General features: G+C 32.4%; 7 protein-coding genes and 1 non-coding gene across 11 annotated transcripts; 6 read left to right on the forward strand and 2 right to left on the reverse strand.

The window, feature by feature from the left end:
* Positions 1 to 686: 686 nt before the first annotated feature.
* On the forward strand, positions 687 to 5,699 carry LOC128396569 (tyrosine kinase receptor Cad96Ca-like). Its single transcript, XM_053357175.1, has 7 exons — positions 687 to 1,398; positions 1,695 to 1,846; positions 3,298 to 3,348; positions 3,426 to 3,483; positions 3,594 to 4,918; positions 4,984 to 5,106; positions 5,173 to 5,699. The coding sequence occupies exons 1-7, from the start codon at positions 1,212 to 1,214 to the stop codon at positions 5,557 to 5,559; spliced, it is 2,283 nt and encodes a 760-aa protein (XP_053213150.1). The 5' UTR covers positions 687 to 1,211; the 3' UTR covers positions 5,560 to 5,699.
* On the reverse strand, positions 5,698 to 9,585 carry LOC128396581 (elongation of very long chain fatty acids protein 6-like). 2 transcript variants are annotated; one of them, XM_053357189.1, is made up of 4 exons: positions 9,204 to 9,584; positions 8,773 to 8,944; positions 8,328 to 8,692; positions 5,698 to 6,617 (listed from the first exon to the last, which is right to left on the reverse strand). In XM_053357189.1, exons 3-4 carry the CDS (start codon positions 8,624 to 8,626, stop codon positions 5,993 to 5,995), a joined length of 924 nt encoding a protein of 307 aa, XP_053213164.1. In that variant the 5' UTR covers positions 8,627 to 8,692; positions 8,773 to 8,944; positions 9,204 to 9,584; the 3' UTR covers positions 5,698 to 5,992. The 2 variants fall into 2 exon arrangements, with proteins under 2 accessions (XP_053213164.1, XP_053213165.1); XM_053357190.1 differs by lacking the exon at positions 8,773 to 8,944 and having other exon boundaries at positions 9,204 to 9,585.
* Positions 9,586 to 10,821: 1,236 nt separating this feature from the next.
* LOC128396572 (ubiquitin carboxyl-terminal hydrolase 22-like) lies at positions 10,822 to 14,371 on the forward strand. 2 transcript variants are annotated; one of them, XM_053357179.1, is made up of 9 exons: positions 10,823 to 11,288; positions 11,428 to 11,646; positions 11,734 to 11,906; positions 12,040 to 12,187; positions 12,270 to 12,372; positions 12,455 to 12,731; positions 12,853 to 13,007; positions 13,074 to 13,223; positions 13,303 to 14,371. In XM_053357179.1, exons 1-9 carry the CDS (start codon positions 10,991 to 10,993, stop codon positions 13,343 to 13,345), a joined length of 1,566 nt encoding a protein of 521 aa, XP_053213154.1. In that variant the 5' UTR covers positions 10,823 to 10,990; the 3' UTR covers positions 13,346 to 14,371. The 2 variants fall into 2 exon arrangements, with proteins under 2 accessions (XP_053213153.1, XP_053213154.1); XM_053357178.1 differs by having other exon boundaries at positions 10,822 to 11,288; positions 12,853 to 13,223.
* A 203-nt stretch (positions 14,372 to 14,574) lies between these two features.
* On the forward strand, positions 14,575 to 14,647 carry Trnak-uuu (transfer RNA lysine (anticodon UUU)). The gene has a single exon. It is a non-coding gene; the product is annotated as a tRNA-Lys (tRNA).
* Positions 14,648 to 14,870: 223 nt separating this feature from the next.
* On the forward strand, positions 14,871 to 16,966 carry LOC128396584 (SUZ domain-containing protein 1-like). 2 transcript variants are annotated; one of them, XM_053357194.1, is made up of 5 exons: positions 14,871 to 15,175; positions 15,458 to 15,581; positions 15,675 to 15,795; positions 16,041 to 16,334; positions 16,490 to 16,966. In XM_053357194.1, the coding sequence occupies exons 1-5, from the start codon at positions 15,125 to 15,127 to the stop codon at positions 16,539 to 16,541; spliced, it is 642 nt and encodes a 213-aa protein (XP_053213169.1). In that variant the 5' UTR covers positions 14,871 to 15,124; the 3' UTR covers positions 16,542 to 16,966. The 2 variants fall into 2 exon arrangements, with proteins under 2 accessions (XP_053213169.1, XP_053213168.1); XM_053357193.1 differs by having other exon boundaries at positions 14,887 to 15,175; positions 15,458 to 15,795.
* An 18-nt stretch (positions 16,967 to 16,984) lies between these two features.
* Positions 16,985 to 18,843, forward strand: LOC128396582 (SAGA-associated factor 29-like). The gene is made up of 2 exons (XM_053357191.1): positions 16,985 to 17,119; positions 17,432 to 18,843. The coding sequence occupies exon 2, from the start codon at positions 17,482 to 17,484 to the stop codon at positions 18,367 to 18,369; it is 888 nt and encodes a 295-aa protein (XP_053213166.1). The 5' UTR covers positions 16,985 to 17,119; positions 17,432 to 17,481; the 3' UTR covers positions 18,370 to 18,843.
* Positions 18,844 to 20,277: 1,434 nt separating this feature from the next.
* LOC128396574 (myeloid differentiation primary response protein MyD88-like) lies at positions 20,278 to 22,214 on the forward strand. Its single transcript, XM_053357182.1, has 2 exons — positions 20,278 to 21,078; positions 21,162 to 22,214. The coding sequence occupies exons 1-2, from the start codon at positions 20,643 to 20,645 to the stop codon at positions 22,100 to 22,102; spliced, it is 1,377 nt and encodes a 458-aa protein (XP_053213157.1). The 5' UTR covers positions 20,278 to 20,642; the 3' UTR covers positions 22,103 to 22,214.
* Positions 22,215 to 23,694: 1,480 nt separating this feature from the next.
* LOC128396585 (ER membrane protein complex subunit 8-like) lies at positions 23,695 to 24,932 on the reverse strand. Its single transcript, XM_053357195.1, has 4 exons — positions 24,553 to 24,932; positions 24,296 to 24,442; positions 24,123 to 24,232; positions 23,695 to 24,051 (listed from the first exon to the last, which is right to left on the reverse strand). Exons 1-4 carry the CDS (start codon positions 24,754 to 24,756, stop codon positions 23,886 to 23,888), a joined length of 627 nt encoding a protein of 208 aa, XP_053213170.1. The 5' UTR covers positions 24,757 to 24,932; the 3' UTR covers positions 23,695 to 23,885.
* Positions 24,933 to 25,076: the final 144 nt, after the last annotated feature.

Raw genomic sequence — 25,076 nt, forward strand, 5'->3', positions numbered from 1 at the left:
TGTAAAATGTGAACTTTTATTAACTATCGTGGGCTTGTGATTAATGATCTAAACATAATGACTAATGAATTATAATTCAACTGAATCTTCATTTAGAGACAATTAAGACAATTGATATTTTGTTTTTCTTTCTCAATTTTGATTGAATTAATTCACTAATAGATGATAACTTTCATTATAAACTAATTTCTCTTAAAAAATAATGCGAGAAAAAAACAAATTGTATGTCAATCTCAAGTAGCTCATTAAATTGTTTACAATTTAACTCTTTTCCTTAATCATGATGACCCAAAATACTAAATTGAATTGAGAATCAAATGAAAGGGGCTAATCACTAGCAAGATAATCACGATAAAATACTTAATTATAAAGTGAATGGTCATAGTAAAGAGAAAACATTATTCTCTGAATGGGTCAGAATTTAGTTAATCAACACTAATCATCGTATTCTGATGAGCCCTTTCAAGTTAATTATCGCTTTTCAATTGGAATAAAAATCAAATCAAAGTGAACGGAGAGAGAAAAATAAAAAAGATCAACAAGAGTAAGAAGAGAAGCAAAAAATGACAAGATTTAAGATCAACCTACTTTCAGGCCAATAATTTAGTCCGCAGAAAACTTGTTTCTATAATTTCTTGATTATCAACAATCAACAATCAACATAAAATCAAATTAAAGTAACTCAACATGTGACGAGACAAAATTGTTAACAGTTAAGGTTAACGGAGAGATGAGGGCAACCGAAGATGCGGTGGAACCTGTTTAGTTACTGGTTTGTCCTTTTCTCAATTTAACCCAACAATTAGTTTTAACTATTATCCTCATCCTCATCATCCTCATCATCATCATCATCTTTCTCTCTCTTCATCTCACTCAAATTCTCTCATTTTCGCCGTTCTGAACCCGGAACACACCCGATAGTTTGAATCAGAATTTTATTCTTGTTGTTATTTTTATTTCTCTTTGATTTTGTTTTTATTTCTTTTTCGCGATCATCCCTATTTACTTTTAATTGTGATTTAATTATTCCATCATTTCTAATTCTATTCGGATGCCTTGTTGGCATTCGTTTATCTCATTGTGATGACTGTCACCTAATCTCTTGTTGATTAACTTGTTGTCTAATCTAATCCAAGTTAATCCATTTCTGTTAATCTCTTTTTGTTTATTTCTTTTGAAACTTTTTTTTTCTCAATTGTTTTTCTTTAATCATGAATTTAATTGTTGTTGGTTTAAATGCCATTTCAAGGAAAATTTTCTCCAAGTGGACAATTGTGATTCTATTTGTGTTGATTACATTTGATCAATCAATTTACTCCAATGGATTATCCCATCATAATAGTCCACCAGTTTTTGACTTTAAAAGGGATTGGATTATCAAGGAAAATGAATCCATAGGTAATCAGATTATCCCATTTAATTAAAGTTCAATGTTTCGTTAATTAGTTTTCAATGTTAACAATAAGATTAATGTTTTTGTTAGAAAATGAAAAACTCATTGATTGTGACTTCCTGCCCAAAGAATAGGATTTAATTACAATGATTCGTGTCGATTGACTAACATTAACACAACAATCTAATTGTCTCATCAATTCAGTTAAGAGTGAAGTTAATGAACTTGGTTGATCATTGATTATGGTTCATTAATCTAATTACCATCAAATTGTAATTGTTATTCTATTTCTTGTTTCCAGGTCAGAAAGTCGCTTCTGTTTCAGCTCATGATTCTGACGGAGATGAAATTGTTTATGGACTTGAATCTGGCCTATTCCGTGACGGGTCATCATATTTCAATATTAATCCTCAAACTGGACAAGTATTTGTTAAACAATCACTTGTTGGACAGGTTAGTTAATCTTATCAAATCAATTAATTTAAATAACAATTGTATTATCATTTCTTGTACGCCTTCAATTAAGATTAACCATTGAAACGATTACAACAAAGTTTCATTCAACAATCAATTTCAATTGTTCACATAAATTGAATCTTGGTTATCAATCAATGGTGAAATTTTGTTTAATTGTCAAGTAGATTTCATTTTATACTTTGATCGACATTGTAATTGAGGTAATTGTAAAAATTTAAGTGAAAACAGTTTGGATATAATTAAGATGAACAATTGAGATTATTAATAGTTGTACAACAATAAAGGGAGAAAAATAATTAAATCAAAGTGATTAAAGTGGTTTACTTTTAGTGAATGAAATACAAATTTTCCCAACAATTACACTAATTTCATTCTTGGAATGTAAATTTGGAATTGGAAAATTGATAAAATCGTTGCGATTGAACTGTCCTAATGCTTTACGAACTCAAGTACTTGATGACCATTAGAACAGCAAGAGCACCGATAACGGTAATTAATACAATCGTCTTGGTGCCCATTGAGGATTGGCTTGAGTGGTTGATGTATTTAATTGGCGGTTGTGATGTTTTCATTGACGATGACGACGGAACTTGAGATGATCGGGATGATCGCGATCTCATTCTAGTAGAATGGTGGTGATGACGATGATCATTAGATGGTCTTGGTGAATATGAAGTTACCGGTGTTTGTTGTATCGATCTTGATGAAGATAATGATGTTACTGAGGACGATTGAGATCCGGTAAGTGATCGAGATCGATGAAGTGACCTTGGAGAATCTTCTTCTGATTTTGATGACCGTCTCGATGAACCGTAATCTGGTGATCGATTTGATGATCGAGATGGAGAATTTGGTGGTGAATCGAAGTCATAATCTTGGGCATCGTATCTTCTTCTTGGATATCGTGGTCGGTATCCACGATAACCACGACCTCGAGCACGAGCACGAGCACGACCTCGATATCTTCCGCGAGGTGTACCTCGTGGTCGCCTTGCTACTGCTTTCCGTTTGAAGCTCTTTAAACTGTTCACTAGATCTTGTCGAATATTTCCAACATTTCCATCGGAAAGCTTAATCGAATCTCGATGCTTTTCCAATACGCTATCGATTTCTGCGGAAATATCTTTATCTTCATCTTCACTTTTCTTGAAAGTGACTTTCGGCGTTCACTTGATCTTTGGAAGTGACTTTCGGCGTTCACTTTCGCCCATTAGCACCGAAATAAAATCCGAAAAAAACACTCGAAATAATTTAAACTTCTAAAATGAAGACAAGTAATGATACACAAACATTAATAGTTTCCTCGCAATTAAAATCCAAATGGAGAGTTAATTGTTGCAAAGGATTTGATAAATTGTTACAATTGTAAAAATTATCTTTCGATTTAAAAATTGACATTAATTATGATTTTTTCTTCAAATCTTTAGGCTGGTAATAGTTTCTATGTACTAATTACTGCCGATGATGGTTATCACACGGTAAGAAGATAATTAAATTTGATTGTGACAAATAAGTAAATCAGTTAATGATTCAACAATTTGTTTAATTTTCTTAGGCTAAAATTGAAGTTAATGCCAGAATTGTCAATCCAAATTCTGATCTAAATAATTTTGGTGAGTTTTTCTTGTTCATTTGTATTAGTTGACATGAAAGTTATTAAATTGATTAACTTTAGTTGATTGTTGATGATTAATGATTATTACTCACGTTAATCTGTATTTAGCTCTAAATCAACCTGCTCATCCATTTTCACCTTTCCATGGATCATATCCTGGACCATTTTTCGGTCAAAATGGACATAACAATCAACGATTACCATCAGCAATTGGGTTTCCTTATTATCCATCAACAACGACATCATCATCATCTCCATCCTCATCTTCATCTCTGTCATCATCAACATCATCTACAACAAAGGAACCATCAACATTATCATCAACTACAAGAAAACCATCATTAGTCAACTCAACTTTATCTACAATCAAATCAACACAGAAATCGGTTAATCCAACGAAACAGTTAATCACAACCAAACCAACATTAAAAGTGACCACTAGACCGACATTAGTGGTCACTGTTAATTCATCAAATGTTATTAATTATGTTAAAAAAGTTGATAACAATACATCAAGTCAAAAGGTTACTGTTAAGATCCCAATAACAACTCAATCATCATCATCATCATCACCTACAACACAATCAACATCAACTTCATCATTAACAACCACAACAACGAAGCCAATTGTAGCTGATATTAATCACCATGGATTTAATCACCATCATCATCAATCTCATCAATCGATGAAACTATTTTTTGAAATACTTCCTCTTCTAGCGACAATCATTTTTTTCACCTTAATTGGTTTTCTAATTTTTGGACTAAGTCGCTTATGTACTAGTCGAACTGAATCATCTTCGCACCTTGGCTCATGGCCGATGATGATAAAACCATCGGCTAATAAATGCGATTCAATGGAAACATCGGTTTGTTCAATCACAAGTGACCTTGAATATCGACCTGGTCCCTTTTATCCGCCAAACGTTTTCCCATCGGCACCAGAAAGTTACAGTGTCTTTGGAACCAATGATTTAAATGCAGCTCAATTAATTCCCAACAATTTAGAGAAATGGGAATTCCCTCGACATCATCTTCGTCTCTTGGGTATTCTGGGCGAAGGTTGTTTCGGTCGAGTTTGGAAGTGCGAAGCTTTCAGCATAAACGATGTCGAAGGTGCAACAATTGTGGCCGTTAAAACGACCAAAGAAACTTCATCGGAACAAGAGAAACGCGATTTAATGAGTGAATTAGAGATCATGTCACAACTCGAGGAGCACCCGAATGTCGTTAGTCTACTGGGCTGTTGTACTGAAATCGAGCCTCGATTCCTGATTTTAGAATATGTTCCATTTGGAACTCTACAAAGTTACCTTCGGGACAATCGATCAGAGCGATTCTATGGTAACATTCTCGGCGCATTTACGTCCCAAGATCTTACGTCATTTGCTTATCAAATTTCGAAAGGGATGGAATATATAAGTTCCAAAGGAGTAAGAGACTTTCACCAATTAACTTGACCAATTAAGTGATTAACTAACTTTTCTTTCATAATTAGATTATCCATCGTGACCTTGCCGCTCGCAACATTTTAATGGGAAACAATAAAACTTGTAAAATCGGCGACTTTGGTTTCTCTCGGCAAATTATAATCAATCAAATTTACGAACGAAAATCAGAGGTTAGTTAATTTTAGTGATTAATTTTAATTCGATTGATAATAAATTGTTGATATTTCTTACAAAAGGGCCGACTTCCAATACGATGGATGGCTCCAGAATCGTTATCGGATAATTTGTTCAGCGTTTCGAGCGATGTTTGGTCATTTGGTATCTTAATGTGGGAGATTTGTACCCTTGGGTCAACACCCTATCCAGGAATGTCCACCAAAGAGGTCATGAGAAAAGTTCGTGATGGTTATCGACTCGAAAAGCCTGAACACTGTAAACGGGAGATTTACAACATTATGTTTTATTGTTGGGATTCGCTGCCCGATGAGAGGCCAAAATTTCCCGAAATAACCAAAATGTTGGACAATTTGGTGACCAGTGAAAACGATTACATTGAACTTGACCGATTCCCTGACCACTCTTATTATAATGTTCTTACTAATCTTTCCGGAGAAAAACTGTAATCTCATAATCACCAAATTGTCGATTCAATTGTAATCATAATTGTAGTTACATTTTAATTCATTTTTTTATCAATTAATTATCCACATTCTGGTCAATGCACTTTCGTTTTTTTTTGCCATAAACTTAATTAAAATTCGTATTAATTAATTTACGCTCGTTTATTCAAACTTGTTGATTAAGAAACTATTAGATGATAAATAATGATGATTTTTGATTTGTGATAATCAAAAGTAATAATAATTTTTTGTCAATGGTCAACAGAAAACTAAATTAAAATATAAAGGATTGTGATTAAGTAGTTAATCATACATGTAGGGTAAAATGCTGCCCCTTAAATTGACAGTTAATTGTATTCAATACATGTGACATAAAATTAGAAATTGGTTTGAAAGGTTCGGTGGTTTGTTGATTGCGTCAATTGTTTGCTGTTGATTATTGACTTTTTGCTTTCTCTTTCACTGATTGTTGATTAACTGTTTTAATGCACGTTGTTGATGAGCTTGGTTCCTTTTGGTTACTTTTGATTCCATAAGTATTAACAAAAAAGTGAGCAAATAAAACAAAATAACTACCATACATAATTAAACCTAATTTAGCTGTTGAAACGGGTAATTTACAGGCAACACCTTGTGTGGCTTTGGAGTAGCCATAGTAGGTGACGAAACAGCCGATGACCATTTGAATAATTTGTGAACTAGTGATGACCATGGCTAATTTTCTGGGCACTTTGAAACCGAGAGCACGAGCAGCGTAATAAGTGTACATCATCGAGTGGACCAAATAGTTCATGCAAATGTACCACCTCGCCGGTGAAATGTGTTGACCGTAAGTGTACCAAGTGAAGATGAGAACCGTAATGTGATGGTACCAATGAAGAAAGATGAGATTTTGCTTCCTCAGAACAATGAAAATCGTATCACCTAATTCTGGAACCTTGGATAAGGCAAACATCCATGTCCAGAATCCAGAGACTCGAGTAACTTCAACATAACTTGGATTGCAAACAGTGTGATAGAATCCAAAGTTGTTCAATACATGTAACATCTCAGGTACAGTTCTAAAAATAGAGAAGTGGAAATATCATCAGGAAAGTGAAACATTAACAAGTGCTGATTATTAGCAGACAATCAAATGTTCATGACTATGATTAGTACGAGAAACTGTTAGAGGATGAAGATAATGAAGGAAACAGGGGATGATAACAATTTGATAGGAATAGTAATCGATATGAATTTTGTTTTTCAGTGTTCATGCTAAGTTCTGGATAAGATTAGAAATATTTCTCTCTCACTTTCTCTCTCAGCTTTTGATCAATTTGTTTTAGTATAATCATATAGTAGACACAGAGAGAAGCAAAAGAATCATGATAATATTATTAGTAAACAATATCGATTTTCAAAACAGACGATTTCATGATAGTTATCTAATACATTATGATTCTGTTTCATGATATTGAGATTATATGTTTCTGGTCAGATTTCCTTGAATAAATTTCCGATTTCTTGATGAAAGTTTTCATATTTTCTGAGTTCAAGTTTCTTCATGGTTTGTTTACATTCTTAGATTTTGGTTTGTTTTCTTTATGAAAGAACCTTTGTAAATAAAACTAACTGTCGATTCTACTTATCGAACCATTTCGAGTCCATCAATTGTGTTAATGCGAAGAGAGTGAGAGAGAAAATTGATCGAGATGGTTAGTTACCAATATTATTAACTCTCTCTTATTGTGCCTTCCATGTCAATTGATGATTATTATTTAATAATCATTATTATCTGAGACAAGCTGAGTCAGCGCTATGAATACAATACTGGTGTGAGTGAACATGGTATTAACAAGCAACATGGATTGACAATTAAATATTGTGACGCTAAACCAGAAAGTGAGAGAGATGATAAAAGAGTGAGAATGATGAAAGGAAATAATAAAGGAAAAAGAGACTAGCTATATCGAAATCAATATCGAAAATCGATTTAATAAACTATGTGAAAATCATTATGGTAATGGCTCTGGTCTTTGTTTTGATTTCTACACTCGAAAAAGGAGAGAAAAGAAAGAAAGAAAGAAAGAGAAGAGAGAGAGAGAGAGAGAGAGAAGATCTAACATGGAAGTCGTAGCAAACATTGGAAAATAAAAGAATAAAAAATTCAATAAGCTTCCTTGTTTTATCCTATTCTTTTGGTGAAAGAAACTCATCACTCCCGAGACAAGATTGATTACATTTAATCTATCAACAACATGGATTATCACCGTGGAGTCATTGAGATATGAATTATTATGATCACTATCCAATTAAAAAGCTAATCAAATTATAAAACTGAAAATCTGCGTGAAAAAAATGAGAGATGATGGATATAAACACGAAAGTATATAAATATTAGGATGAAGAAGAACCATTAATGTAGATTGATGGAGAGGTTGCAGTTAGTCGAGTTTCTGTTAGTCGACTGACAAAGGAATCATCGCTAATCGAAAAAGGAATAATCATCTGCTTAAGATAATGAAGCACTTTCGATAATTCGAAAGCAAGAAATCTTTTGTAGGCTGAATCTCACTCGATTTCGGATTCACGAGATCTAATTTAGACCAAAATTAGATCATCGACTAGTTAATTTACTCGACTGAGTTTGGAGAAAAGTGGCTTGACTCAAGTGAAAATATTCTCGACTCATTTATCAATCCGAATAACCAAAGACTCCATGATGGAGAAAGAAAAACTAGGGCAGTGAGAGAGAACAGAGATGATGAATTACAGATCAAATGATTTACCTTAATGTTCCAGCAATTGAGAATAAGGCCAATGATAAATTCCAAAGGGTTAAGGTCCTTCTTAATTTGAACGGTGGACGGTTTGACATATAAGCTTGACCACCGAAGACAATCAACATGTAAACAGCGACCCAGTAAAAGGCTTCGTGCCAATGCGTTTGCATCCACTCTCGTTTCTCTCGATACTCGAAAGATTGTTCGAACTTGAATATAAAACTATAATTCGGTGAAATGTGACTCGATTCTTGAATTGATGGTCCATCACCTGGAATAGTGGTTACTGTCGTTGTTGGGTCCATTCTGATGATCTTCTCGATTGATCCAAAATCGTTGCAATTTGTGAATGTTTTCCAATAGCAAAAAAACTGAATCGAATCGAAAAAAGAACAAAAAATAATACAAATAGTTAGATTGTAATCACTTAATTATGGTAAAAGAGATTCACCTTTTCTATCAATGAAAAAAGAGAGAAGATTTTAACTGATTTTTCCAAAAAGGTAGATTTTGATTAAGATAATTAATTAGAACAAAATTAGGAGAATAGAGAGAAAGAGAACTGTAATTGTGGGTGGAATGGTTTATATTCTTTAGACACTAAGCCAAGACACTGATTATTCCTGAGAGAAGACAAGATGGAGGAATTGATGAGAGAGAATTAAAAATAATATCTTGAATTGAGAAGATGATATAGTTGAGAGATGGAGATGATAATAAAGATGAAGATGACGAGAAAAGATAATTATGAGATGATATATTTAAGTAGAAAGATGATTCTTGTTATGTTACTTGTTTTCTCTCCATAAACAGAAACACTGTTACACTTTAATAATTGGTCCAAGAGGATGGAGAAAACGAAGAAATCAAATTAATCATTACCTGGATTCTCTGGTGAAGATAATCAAGAGAATTAAATTTATTGAATGAACATAATTAGAAAGTTTGACAATCGAGAAAAAAAACACAATTGATAATGTTACCGGCACGAAGAGACTCAAGCAACTGATTCTTTTATCCATAAAGAGCATGACTTGATTTCTTTTCTAATTGTAATCATTTAACAAAGAGTTTGCGTTAATTATGATTAATCTCTTAATCGTTTATCATGGAAATTAATTAATTGTCCATTAAATTGCTTGTTGAGTCGCGAACCTTTCCACTTGTGGTTAAACCAGCAATCGGTGGGAATACCGGTTAATCATATCAGAAGAAATCAAATAAACTTGAATTAACTAATTAGATTGTAATTAGAAATAGATATTGTTTACCTTTGATGATTAGGATTATTTAGAGTTGAATTGTTAATTATTGTTGATTTGGAGTAAAAATTATTTATTGTTTTTTATTTGTTCACTTCTTTTCCCCCATTAAAATGATCAATTGATTTTCAATTAACTTTCGCCAATTTATTGATTTTTTTGTTCCTTTGAATTTTCAATGATCGATTGCAGTTTTAATGAACTAAAACTAACCCGATTGATTTTATTATCATTATTGTATCATGATTTAGTTCATCACGAAATGTTTAACTTCTTAATCATTCACCATTAATACTATAATCGTAATAATTAGAACAAAATTAAATGTCAAGGATATTCAACTGTAGTTTATTAATATCAATTGTAGACAATTAAATGATGAAGAAAAAGGGAAATTATTTAGAAACTGAGCATTTCTTTGGGTATTAAGAAACTCCAATTGAGTTTGGCCGATACTCAATCGTCATATTTTAGCATCAAGGTCATTCCGGTCATTCGATCAGGATAAAGTTTCAAGGTCATTTGATGGTCAGAATCAAATTTAAATTTGAATAATGAGGCAGAAAACGAGATAGTAGATTATTAGTTGATTTTTCCAAAGGATTGATTTTAATTATTTTCTTAGTTAATTAGAGTCGATGTTATCTTTTCTCGTCATCTTCATCTTTATTATCATCTCCATCTCTCAACTATATCATCTTCTCAATTCAAGATATTATTTTTAATTCTCTCTCATCAATTCCTCCATCTTGTCTTCTCTCAGGAATAATCAGTGTCTTGGCTTAGTGTCTAAAGAATATAAACCATTCCACCCACAATTACAGTTCTCTTTCTCTCTATTCTCCTAATTTTTGTTCTAATTAATTATCTTAATCAAAATCTACCTTTTTGGAAAAATCAGCTAAAATCTTCTCTCTTTCTTTCATTGATAGAAAAGGTGAATCTCTTTTACCATAATTAAGTGATTACAATCTAACTAAATTATTTGTATTCTTTTGTATTCTTTTTCTCCTTCCAACTAACCATCAAATGACCTTGAAACTTGATTGCAACAGTTTGACTTGGATATTAAAATAAGTAGATAATCCTTGGTGATGATCAATTTTATCGAGGCACAACTTTATCGAGTTTAATTCACCTTCAATTGATGAGAATCGAAGAGCTCAAGTTAAGTGAACTTTTAACTCATTCGATTGACCGACAAGTCGCCAGGTGTCGCCAGGAGCAATCAGATGTTCTGCTCTCTTTCAATGAGAATCCTCATTATCTGTGATAAACTCCTCGCGTTAAATTGTCTCAATTAGCTGATTGGAATTCTTTTTGGAATATAATTTGTAAATTGTCGAGTTTTTATTAATTATTATCCCTGATTTTACAGGGGAACCTGTTGATCAAATTTGTTCCACTATGAGTGAGATGAGTGTCTCTCAACCAAATCTTTCTATTTCCAAAGCAAGTTGTTCTCACGTGGAAGCTTTTAAAACATCTAAACTTGGATTGAAAAATTTTTCTATTATTTTAACTAATTTTGTGGCTACCCTTTCATTGGAGGCCAGAAAGCGTAAATCTCAGGCCATGATATGTTTCAATTGTGGACCCACAAAGTTTCCTATTCGTTTACACGCTTGTCTCGAGTGTATCTATTTTGGTTGTTATCAACATAAACATATCCATGAGCATGCGAAAACAACTAATCACAATCTAGGTTAGTTGATTAACTGTCGACATTTTTCATTTTATTGTTGAACATCAATTAACTACCATCAGTTGACCTTCATCTCTCATGTTCACATTCGATGACAAGTATCACTAATCTAATCCGTTTCTCTTCTTGCCTTTGACAGCCATTGACGTTACCTGGGGATATGTTTATTGTTACCCTTGTCGTGATTACGTTTACGATTCTGATTTAGAAAGAATTTCGAAAAGGAAAAAATTCAAATCAAATAAAGCAACCGGAACATCTTATGCACAGTATTACACTTGGGAACCAACTCACCAGGAGCTTGAAATTCTGAAACAAAACTCTCAACGTAGACGGATTTCAGATAATTCTTACATAGGTTAACTCATTGAGACCATTTTCTTTTTCATTTTTCTCCAATTTCGTGACCATCTGAGACTAATTTTCTTTGTTCTCATTTCCACAGGTTTGAGAGGACTGATTAATTTAGGAAATACGTGTTTCATGAATTGTATTGTTCAAGCTCTTACACACACACCGTTACTTAGAGATTATTTTCTATCAGATAAACATATCTGCCAATTTCGAGATGACCCTTCCATGTGTTTGGTCTGTGAAATGTCAAGACTTTTTCAAGAAGTAATTCAACCTTCTTGTTTATATATTCTCTAAGTTATCTTTTCCTTTCGTTCTATTCCAAGACCAATATCCATTTTCTTTTCTAAATCAAAAGATGTAACAATAACGGTTGTACTTGTCTTCAAATTTTCAGTTCTATTCAGGAAAAAGTACACCTCACATTCCTTTTAAATTATTACATCTTGTATGGACTCACGCCCGTCATCTAGCGGGCTACGAACAGCAGGATGCTCACGAATTTTTTATCGCCACTTTGGATGTTCTTCACCGTCATTGTAAAGGTAGTTCGCTAATCAATACAATTAGAACATTCTCTTTGTTTCCATTATGTGAATATCTAATCATTTCTCTTTCTCTCCCAAGGCTCAAGTGGACCATCTAATAGTAATCCTCACCATTGTTCATGTATAATAGATCAAATTTTCACGGGTAATTTACAATCTGATGTAGTTTGTCAATATTGCAAGTAAGTCGCTTAAATTGGTCAATGAATTTTTGTATTCTAATGACGGGTTAATTTCTCTCTTAATTTTATATTATTCTTTTAGAGGTGTTTCAACGACGATCGATCCTTTTTGGGACATATCATTAGACCTTGGACCTAGTTTACATATGAGGCAGCAACTCGCTGCTTCGTCGACTACTCAAACTTATTGTGACGAATCTGAACCTAAATCACTTCTCGACTGTCTCGAACGTTTTACTCGACCAGAACATTTAGGAAGTTCGGCAAAAATCAAATGTAGTACGTGCCAAATCAATCAAGAGTCAACCAAACAATTATCAATGAAAAAATTACCCATAGTTGCAAGTTTTCATCTTAAGGTATAATTTATTTCTCTCTCTCTCATTAATCTTGACTAAACTCGACTTTTAACCAAGGAAAATGTTTTCCTTGTCTTACTTTTATTTCTTTGTTTAATTTTAAATCTCTTTTATTTCTCAGCGATTTGAACATTCTAATAGGTTTCATAAAAAGATCTCAACTTTTATATCTTTCCCTCAATATCTCGACATGAGTCCTTTCATGGCCTCTCGTCGAGGTTGTAAACCAACAATCGACGCATCTTATGCAAACGGATCACCTCTGAATGAGAACAAGTATGAGTTAGATAATTTTCTCTCCCAAAGAAAATCACCTCGCTTTACTCTCTCTTCAAATTACAGGTACTGTCTCTTTGCGGTGGTCAATCACAGTGGAACCATTGAGACTGGTCACTACACTGCGTATGTGCGTCAACATAAAGACCAGTGGTTCAAATGTGATGATCACATAATAACTCGAGCCAGTGTTCAGGATGTTCTTGATAGCGAAGGGTAAATTGATTGATCCTTTCACTGTAATACAAACGATTCTAATATTGATTCTTATTTTTATTTATCTTTTTTTTTCTAGGTATTTACTTTTCTATCATAAGGAATTTCTAGAATACGAATAATTATTGAATCTTTATTCGTTATTTAGTATTAGCATCATTAAGGTTTTCATCCTTGTGGATTATTTTCAATGATTGCAGACAATTGTGATTGATTCTAATTGCTACTCACCCTATCACCTTTTTTTGGAGCATCTTCTTACTTCGTTGTGATAATCTTTTCATCTCTCACTTTTATTTTGTTCTCATTTTCACTCGAAACATTTCGTGGTCTTTTTTTTGGATATTTTCCATTTATGACTCATGCAAAACAAGAAAAACTCGATTGCTCAAATCTACTTCTTCTTAATTATCTCTTTGCCTGATTTTATTTCGAATTCATACTAATGGACGATCTCGATTCTCTTGTCAAGATGAGGTCTTTCTACTTCATGGATCAGTGAAAAAAGAATAACATTTTTCTATTTGTTTCTATATCTTTCATGGAAAAAGCTTTTGTTTTTCATCAAATTGTTCAACTCGATAATCAACTAATCATCTCGACTAAAGCCCGGTTCAAGATTTCCTTTCATCGAACGACCATTTCCTCCAATATGGTCCCTTGGGTGTGTGACTCCCGTTTAACCCTTTCCCCTTTCAACCTACAAGGTTTAATTTTATTCGTGTATAAAGCCTGGAAAAACTTATCTACTCATAATTAGATCAACTGATCGATTGGTGTTGATCATGGTTGACTTAATCTCGTCGGAAGCTCAAGAAAACAGTCATTCTGTCCATTCCTAATCATCTTTAATTTCCTAACAGCATTAAGGTCACAAATCGACTGACAATTTATTGGCAATACTGTTTTCTTTTCAATTGTGTGATCAAAGAAAATCAATTTAATTATGAATCTCTGCTTCATCTCTTTATCAACATTTTTTTTTACAGTAATTAATTTTTTCCTTTAAACAGTAACCCTAAATCTGTGAACCATAATGCAAACAATTAAACCCGAACCACAAACGGCACAAAACCCAAACCAAATCAAATTTGCTCACGCAAAACAAAACAATAATAAAAAGAGACTAATTATTTATTGAATAAAAAGTAACATTGGTTATTCATTTCATTAGTTAGAATTGCTGAAAGTCATTGAAAACCATTCTGAACACTCAACAACAAAGATTAATAATCAAGTTTTCAAACTCTAAGTGCATTGATAATCAGAATGAAAATCAATTGATAAAATTTTCCTCTTGTAAGTGGACTTCATCAAGGATGACTACTTGTTTAAACCTTTCTCTTAAGTTGCCCGGTTAGCTCAGTCGGTAGAGCATTAGGCTTTTAACCTAAGGGTCCAGGGTTCGAGCCCCTGATCGGGCGAAAACATTTTTTGCATTTTCTTCTCTCAATCAGTTGATTCAGTTAATCGGTTTTCTATTAAAATGCTGATAATCTACAAATGTCATGTTTCTCTCGAATAGTTTTGTCTTAATTTTGTTTTGTTTCTTTTTGAATTCAATTTTTTAAACTTGTCTTCTTTTTCTCTCTTTCGCCATCACTTTTCCCTCTTTCTTTTTTCTTTCTCTTAGTTTTCTTCTTTCTTTTTTCTCTGTCGCTTTTTGTCTTTTCTCTTTTCTTTTCAGTTTATTTTATTTTCTGGCCAAAGTGTTTTCTTTTTCTTGTGATTTTATTTAGTTAGTTTTTCTCTTTATTTTTATCATTAGTAAATCATCACTAATTTGACACAAAGTATGGAGTCTAATTGATTATTTCCTCAGATGATTTTGATGATTGTGACGCCGCTTGTGATTCAATCATTCAACAATTTAATTAGAAAGCAATCACATTTCAACAGCCATGGCTGAAGCTCCTCTTGAATCATGGGAAGATCTGGAGACAGAGAACGAGGTAAACTAAAATTGTCCTTTTCAGTGTTTCCAAAATTGATTATTAATCATCTTGTGTTCTCCAATCTATCTACTCATCACCTTGATTGATCTTTACCTAATTAAGGCCAATCTATGGTCTACTGTTGATTACAGGATGGAATTTATGTTTAACCCTTGCTTGTTTTTAGTGTTTTTCTCTTCATCTCATATCCTGTCAATAGCTTTTTTTTAAATTTCTCTTGTTTAGTTTAATTTTTGTTTTCCTTTTTTAACTTGGATTCGTTTTTCTATTCTTTTTCAGGCCTTACCATCTAAATTAGGTAAAATCAAATTTGATGGAACCTGTGAAGATAAAAAAGGTGTCGACTGTCCATCACAATCTGAAGGTATCACCAAAGGAAAGACTAACAACTTTAGTGGAAATGGTATGAAAATATTACAAAGGCCAACTAATGTTCAGCCTCAATGTTCATCAACTACAACAGCAAAAACAATAATTAATCCACAAATAACACTAGAGGATAATACACGAACCCAATATGTGCCCCAAGTTAGGATACTTCAAAGACCCAAAGGACCTCCACAGGGATCAAAGAATGGTCAAGATGGAGAAAACAAGTCGCCAAGTAAATCCAATGGGTAAGTCTATTTGATAGAATCTTATCAACATGGCGTCAGATTAGTCACATTTTCTCTTGTGTGTGCAAAAAAAACTCTTGTCAAACGTAAATGTGACTAAACCCATGTTATCAACACCAGTTGCATCAATCATGATAAACTTGCCAGAATTGACGCCGGTTTCTCATGATAATATTTTCATGCTCACACTCTCCCTCTAATCGTTAACTATATTTGAATATCTTTCTCTTTCTACTCCTCCTCAGAAACAATTTAATCACGAAAAGCTACCAGGAAAGAGAAGCAGAATATGCGAAAGTACGTTTACGGATTTTAGGAAGCGCTGTTCCAGATTACAAGGACAGTGATCTTGTTCCATCAGCTTCACTTTCATTTGCAAGTTCTACTTCTACTTCTACTTCTAACACTGTTGTCACTAATTCTAGACAAGCTAATGGTGATATTTCATCTCAAGCGAGTGGAAGTAAATCATCATGTGAATTGCCAGTTGTACGATTTCCTCAAGGACCTGATGGATCAAAAGGTTTTTCCTCTCGAAGGTAGCACTGCTCATTCTCAATGAAAAGAAAAAAAAACTCTACCTCTTCGTCCTTTTGTTTTCTCCATCTCTCTCTCTCTCTCTCTCTCTCTCTCTTTCTCTCTGTTACTTATTATTCTGCCAAAATGAACCAACTAATTCCAAATATTACTACAGGCGAAAGGCAAAAGTGTATAACCCTTCATCTAAATTGCGTGATAATTACTAAACTTGATCACAATTTAGGTTTAACCATTGATAACGACAACCAAACAACAATCATCACCAGACCAATTCCCTCATATACTAACCTAAAAATAACCAACTAAGGACGACAAAAGACTATGGCCACTACTAAATGTGCTATTTTTCATTTTCAAAACAAAAAACGATAATTTTGTAAAACAGAGAGATTAAGAAGTTGGATAATAATCAAAAACCGTTAGAAAAAAACCAAAAGAAACACAATTTGTATTGACATGTCAGAAAAAAAGGTTAACCTGTCGAGTTAATTGTCACAATTGGTATCGCTTATATTTAAAACTGAAAAGATTCAATTCGGGTCATTCTCCTCTGTTGTACATAAAACAATTTCCCTCTCGCGAACAGTGAACAATTAATTACTAATAAAGGACAATTATTAACAAAATTAAACCATTAAGATGATTAAATGGTTTCTTTCGTGAGAATAGCAATCAAAGTCTATTCTCACTCACATTTTCGTGGGAATTAAACTTATGTTGTTTTCTTGGTTAAAGAAAACAAAACCAGGACTTGATCCCCTTTCTGGTTCCTTAGGCTCAACCGGTAAAGTAAATCTGTCATTTCAATGTTTCCAAAGTTGATTATTAATCATTTTGTGTTCTCCAATCTATCTAATCACCACCTTGATTGATCTTCTCCTGATTAAGGCCAATCTATGGTCCACTGTTGATTACAAGATGGAATTTGTGTTTAACCCTTGCTTGTTGTTTTCTTCCTTCTTGTTTTGTGTTTTTCTCTTCATATATTCTGTCAATAGCTTTTTCTTTTACAATTATTATTCTTCTTCTGTTTGATTTAGTTATTGAGTTTCTATTCTCTTTTTTGTTTAATTTCAATTTGTCTATTCTCTTTCAGGCCTTACCATCTAAATTGGGTGAAATCTAATTTGATGAACTCGGTTAATTATGCAAAGGCTAATGGATAATAGTGAGAACAGTTCAAGTGAAGAAATTATTTATGATAAACTGAGAGATTTGTACAACCTGATTGAACAATGTCACGAGGAGAGGAATAAAAGTGAGATGAATTTATCGAGCATAAGGAAGACCCACGAAAAGATGCAAAATGAACCTCAAAAGCCTTACTTTAAACAGAAATTGAAAAGTCTTTACAAAGGTGCGATCTCAGATTGTGATGGTGAAATTGAAATTCTATCTAAATCATTAGATCAGATATTTGAAATACGAACTTTAATCAAGAAACGTCCTCGTAAGAGTGGCCTTAGTCTGTTTACCAAGGAAACATCAATCAGAAGAGGAGCTTTAATGAAGATGTTACAACAAAGTGCATTAACTTTACCCTTATTCATCCGTCGAAACAAGGAGGGAAAAACACCGCCACTTTGTGGCTCTATTCCAGCTGAACCCAATTACGTTGGGAAAGTCGGCGATATGGTCGCAGCTCTAGTTAAAGGTCCAGATGATGATGAAAACTGGATCTTGGCGGAAATTGTTTCCTACAATTCAAACACCAACAAATACGAGATCGATGATATTGATGAAGAGCAAAAGGAGAGACACACACTTTCCCGTCGACGGGTAATTCCACTTCCACTGATGAGAGCTAATCCAGAAACAGATCAAGAAGCTCTGTTTGAAAAAGGAACCTTAATCCTTGCTTTATATCCTCAGACTACTTGTTTCTATCGGGCGATAGTCCAAGAACCACCAAAAACAGCGCAAGAAGAATATCAAGTTTTATTTGAAGATTCGAGTTACCCTGATGGTTATTCCCCTGCCCTCTCTGTACCTCAGCGTTATGTTATTGTTTCCAAAGATTTGCGGCGAAAATGATACCAATCACAAGCGAACAACCAAAATAAATCATCCTCATCACTCTCATCATCACACTAATCATCCACTTCTCCGTTATCGTCATTCATCATCTGCAATCCTTTATTATCTTAACGTACAAAACAAATTCTTGCCTATTCTCGATCCATCGATCTCTCTTTCATCTCATCATCCAAGAATCACCGCTAATGTCCAACAATTGGGCAATATTCAGAAAAGAAAATCACTTCTATCTCACCTCATCATCTCATCACTTCATCACTTAATCATATCCTGTAATCATCAATATATTTAAATTATGATAAAAATGAAGACCCTCATCAATCCCATTCATCACCCAAACCTTTTATTTTATTTGCATAGAAAGTTATTGTAAGATTGGGGATAAAACCTGTTGGAAAAAATTGTTTTTAATTATTCCCCATTTAAAAAAGTAATTAAATTAAATCAGTTTTCTAAACTGAGCAAAATTCATTTTAAACAATCTTATTTTTTTCATCTTCTTTTAAAATTAGAAAGTAAAATGGCTCCAATTGAGAAAACCAATTCTTAAAATTTGATCTTCTCAAAATCTAACCAATACAATCATTTATTGATTCTAAAATTTATGAAAATTTCTCTTTCAATAATTGAAGAACTCGTTAATTGTGATCACTTAATCAGCAAAGAATAGAAATTAAATCTCCAAAGAATTAGATTAGTGTGTTGAATAGTCGATCAGCTGTGATTCGATTCACATGTTTGGATTGTTTATCTTTTTAAATGTAAACAATCAATCGACTCGAGTGATTAAGTTTGATCATCGTGAGATACAAAAGTTAATCATGTTTATCTGATAACAATTAAAAGATCATTAAAGTTGATAGACTGATTAAAAATAATCGATGATGTTTGTATTTTGTTTTTTTCTCTCATAGGATATTAGTTAATTTGGATGTTCAACTTTAACTGAATTAAAATCGAACTCATTTCAAGACAAAAATTCAGAACTTTTTCTGATTTCTGGTTAATAATAATAATTTGGAGATTTATTATATTCCAGTTAATTTATTCAACTCGTTGAATCAGCAACGTTATTCTTGTTTAAACGATCATAATTAAGTCACGAAAAAATGAAAATCTTTCAACAATTTTTGTCAACCCAAATCGTTTACAATCAATGGAAATTAAAGTCTAAATCATCATAGAATCAGAATTAGGTAAGTGACTAAATTAAATCGAAATAAATTGAATAAATTTTTTTTCTTGCTAATCAGTGGTTCGTTATTCCTGCAAAACTGATGATTAAACAATTAAATTGTTCGTCCGCCCGAAACTCAACTTGAGAGATGATTTTTAGACGATGTCGTTTTGTTAGAAGAGTTTTGATAACGATGTTTAATTTGATTCCAATTAGTAGGATTTTAGTAAGTCAATTGATTGCTGGAAATCATCAATGGTGTTTATTACATTATTGATACTTAATTTGTTTATTATTACTTAATATTATGATGATGGGAGAGAAAGAGAGAGATTGAAAATCTGTTATGATTGATTAGGTAGGAATTAATTTGATTCAATGAATTTGTATACTTACCAAAGGTTCAAATTCTTTCTCTGAACCAGATCAAGTTCTGTGACAAAATAATCAAAGTGCTTGTAACATGAACAACTAGCAATTAACATGAGCTTCCGCATCGATGGCTACCAAACGGTCAAATTGATGAATACACATGGACGAGGACGTTTTTCAGAAGAATTTTAATCATAAATCACTAAATTGTCTCAATTACAATCGGAATTGATGACCAGTAATCTATCCATCGGTTTGATTTCAGTTTCGATCTCAATTTCGTTGCCATCCAAAGTTTGATGATTTCAAATTCGCGCGTTTTTTCAATTATTTCGACCAATGAGATCAATTTGTTTACTTTTCATTTCGTTCAAATATTAATCAAGTTTAATTGTTTTGTGATGATTTCTAATTGTATAAATTACCCACTTTAAATTATTTCCATGAGTCTCATTATCGGAGGTTCTATTGTAGCCTATTGTTGATCTTTTAATCAACAAACGAATTTGGATTGACCACAATCTTAAAAACTGATTAGTTCTTCCTCTTTTACTCAAGGCCTGTTTTCTTTTTTTAATTTTATTCTATTTTCTGATTTTAATTGTGTTCATCTTTCTTCTAGTGTTTCCATTTCCAATTTGTAGGCCCGCCAAGTTTTCTAGATCTTCATTTGTAGTCTAATCAATTCCTTCACTGTTGGTGTTTGTTTTTATTTTCTGGTATGGAAAAAGCAACGAAAAAAATTGATTCCAATTCAAGTGATTCTTGTGATGTTGATCTTTCGGTTATCCCCTTAAGAGCCTTACGAATGAAAAGTCGCACCTTATTGTCGAAATGTTTGAATGCTATTCAAATAATTCCAGCAGAATCTGGTTTACCTCGAGATTATCGAGGTATCGCTGATCTATTCGGACTTGATAATCCACTCGTGTCAACAATTGAAAGAAGTGAAGATCCAGTTAAGATGATTTTAGAAAATGTTGAAAAAGAATTGAAACTTGACCAATTAACTGGACAAAAGACTCCATATTCTATAAACGATTTGATTGAACATTTAGAGTCCATTGAGCGATTTGATGTGATTGATGATTGTCAAGAATTCTTTATCGAAGATGGAAAATTCTTTGTCAATAAGATGAACAAACTTTCTTGCAAAGGTAATTAAGATTTTTCCATTTATTAATATCTCAATCTTTTAAACTCAATTAAACTTAATCGAATTTAATTTTTTTTTCTTTAGGAATCAAAAGTGATTCATTATCTATCTTTGAAAATCGTGATTCAAATGAAGAGGATGTTCATTATGACGCTTATGTTTGTTATGCTGACGAAGATTTAGATTTTGTTACCTTTCTTTCTGAATACTTGGAATCTCAACAAATTGGGTTACGATTGTTCATCCGTGATCGTGATCTACTTCTTGGTACAATGAGATACGACGCTTACACCAAATTGATTGAAAAAAGGTGTAACTATGTGATAATCATATTAACACCGGATTTCGTTGAATCTGAAGAGTGTAAATATCAAACTCTTTTCGCTACCGATTTAGCAATTCAAGAAAGAGAGAGAAAATTAATTCCAATCATTTGGAGACCTTGCAATATTCCTCCGTTTGTCCGATTAATGTCTAAAATTGATTTCTCTCGACGAGACTCTAAATGGGAATGGATTTGGAGAAAATTGATTTTTTCAATCAGCTCCAAACCGATGATGTTAACATCTCCACCCAGTTATCCTTCAATTGGTTACAATAATGTTCCTCAAAAGATTTGTTCATCAAATGGTCACAACAATCAACTTAAACAAAATTCCTTTCAAGCTCAACAGAATAAACAATTAGCAATTCCATTTAAATCAATGTCAATCAATGGAGCCGAAGATATTAAAAGTAAAACAAGTTCAAAGGAAATCTCAATATTGGAATCTCTTCCACCAGTACCGACTGGCTCGATAGTTAATTCTAGTAAACATGTTTGCGAATCAATTGATTCTGGTCGAGCTGAATCAATTGGTCTCAAATCATCAACAAGCCATCAATCAACAATAAAGACAATTAAGACACATGGAAACAATTGGTTTCGATCATTCAAACAAAAATTAACTGGATTAGGCTCTTCTGAACCTTCAACCAATGGTTACAATAATCTCACCAATAGTGATTACAATGATTCTAAATGATTGTTAATAGATTAGACAAGTGTCAAAAGACTGATTGTTTATACTCTTTTCTAATTGTTCATATTATTTTCTATTGTTTGTATAAAATTTACTACGCATTTTCTATTGAAAATTTCTAATTGACTTGAAGACATGAATTAACTAAGATCTTCCAATTGATATCGATTGTTAATACAAGATAATTTATTCAAAATCGATGATTATCCGGTGACTTGATGCTTGTCCAAAACAATTAATTATATTTAGTTAAATTTGTTGAATTTGTTGAATTTGCATAAAATGCTTATTCAGGATGAGAGTTAAATGGAAGACCTTGTTTTTACATAGAAAAATATGTTGATTAGTTGGTAACAATTAAAAATATTCTCTATCGCGTCGATTGTAAACTGTTATTCAAACAACCTTTTAATTAGTCTTTAGAAAACTTGATATTATTTGTTCAGAATATTTTTAAACAATCAGATACGTTGAACGGGCATTTAAGGTGAAATAGACGGATGAATGTTTTATACAGTTTTCGTTAGTTAATCATCTCAATTGGTTCCAAGTTAATTTAACACAATATTAGTCTCATCATGAATTTCAGAAAGATATCAACATCCATGCTAGTATTTTTAACTATTTTTGTGATTTCAAATATTACTTGTTCAGGTAAGTCGATAATTTTGTAAAAATTATTCTTTTAAGTTCACCGAAAAGTTTCCATTGTTTCTGATTGTACATGAACAAAGTTCAGCTCTTCATCTGCGAGAAATAATGAAATCTAAAGCTTACAATGTAATAGTCCAATTCAAAAAATATCTCGTTAAGGGTAAAAGTTTTATAAACGAAACTTAAAAAGTGAACTGGCAATTTGATTTTCTTTTTGAGTCTCTGATTTCCGTGCGAATTATTATTATTATTAATATTTCGAAAGTATTAATAAATCTGTCAATTGTACGTAATCACCCTGTACATTAATAGCAATGATGAAGAGATGAACTTTTTTCAATAAAAATCTGATTCAAAGAAATCTCAAGTTTTAAAGAGCTCATATCAATTTCCATCAATTTCGATATTCACAGATGGACCATTTGGAAACGTTGCTAATAATGTCAATGCTTGGGTTTCACGCCCCGATCATTTCCTAGAATCAGCAGAAATTCCAACCAGTAATGCAGCTGATTCTCTATTGGACGGTGGCAATAATTTCAAAAGTGAAAAAGCTTCTTAGTTTCGCGAAAAATCAATCACTTAAAATCGATTATGATCATATTTTTTGAAATCGAAATAATTTATTTAAATTTTCCGTGAGAATAAAAATATCTGATTGTTAGAAATTAGAAAAGTTTGTTATTTTCTCAATCTAAAATTCTTACAAATTTGACAAACGATTCAAAGATTAGAAAATAAAACAAGAATTTAAGAACAGTCACAATCATCGCATTTAACCCACAAGCAAAGTGGCACTCGAATTAAAAACGTGAAAAATCTGAGACTCTGAAATCTCTTCCATCAGCACCGATAGGCTCGATTACGAGGTACATCTTCAGTATCATTGTTTCAATTTCATGACATCAAATTTTTCAAGTCAATTAGAGTAAAAATCATAGTTCTGTCGGTTAGTTACCAAATATTAGCATTCATAAGAGTTTTTCTGATATGAAAATTTTGGTAATCAATTTTTTTATTTCAGAGAAAAAAATGGATAATGTACTCTGGTGATTTAAGTCCAATAGTTTCATAGAAAAGTGTAAGTTCCAATATCGATTCATTTGTTAAGATTGACTTGATGATTTGTTTACTATGCTTGAATTTTCTCAATCTCCTGATTTATTGATTTGTTTCTCCAATCACATTGAACATCATCTAGATGGTTATCGAAATCCTCCAATCTCAAATGTACTTGTTTCTTTACGACTAAATTACGAATCACCTCCAACGAAACTTCTGGCTTTTCAATAGAGCCACTGAAAGAAAAAATGAAGATGCAATTTCAATCATCATATTGTTGATCAAAAAACGAAGATAGTTGCCTTACTTTGATTTGTTTTTCCATTTATTTTCAATGAAATGATAAACATGCAAAGTATTATTTATTTCACTAGGATCCTCAAAGTCTTTGTTGAAATTAATTCCAAAGCTATTGACCTAAGGTAAAAATGAAATTACAATTAATACTAACAATTGCTAAAGTACAAGTGATCAACTAACCATTAAAATGATCGCATCATTGTTGTTTTCCCAAATTTTCTCACCAATTTTAGAAGCAAAAAAGTCCGGTGATGAATCATAATAATCTTTGTTGGCTTGATAATAACCAGCAATAGTTAAATTTACCTCACTGCAATAACTAGCAACCTGTTTCAATGAAAAAAAAGATAAAGAATAAGGAGAAAACAAAACAAAAGAGGAAGAGTGATTAGTGCAATTAACTAAATTAGAGCAAACCGTTAATCAACTGAACGAACCTGAAGCAAAGCAATTTCCATGCAAGGTGTTAATCCATGGGCCATATGAAACAACGGAATACAATCGACAATATAATAATAACTAGATTTATCCTTTTTGGTTCTTTTCTCGCCCAAAAGAACACCATTAATTGTATAATAAGGATATTTCAATGAATGCATCATGATTTTGGCGAAACAACGAGTTGAAATTTGATAATCCATTTGATACAAGATAATGTAGAAAGACTTGGAACGTAATTAAGATGTTCAATTAAAGAAGAATTTGCTTTTACAAACAAAAGTTAATAAACTCTGGAGGTTTTTAATTCTAATAAGTAATTAAATCACTTGAAATGATCAATTTAAAATTGTAAACATTGTGAATCCATTTAAATGCTAAGCAAATGTCAATCTTTTTCTTGGATGAATTTGATTGGATGTTTGGTTGATCGAAGCGCTTTTTTCAATTTACAAAATCGCTGAGATTGATTTTCTATTTTCGATCGATATTTGATTGATTGTTGCACCTTTTAAAGTTTTTT

Source organism: Panonychus citri, unplaced genomic scaffold, assembly GCF_014898815.1.
Source record: "Panonychus citri isolate SS breed McGregor unplaced genomic scaffold, ASM1489881v1 Contig00144, whole genome shotgun sequence".
NCBI lineage: Eukaryota > Metazoa > Arthropoda > Arachnida > Trombidiformes > Tetranychidae > Panonychus > Panonychus citri.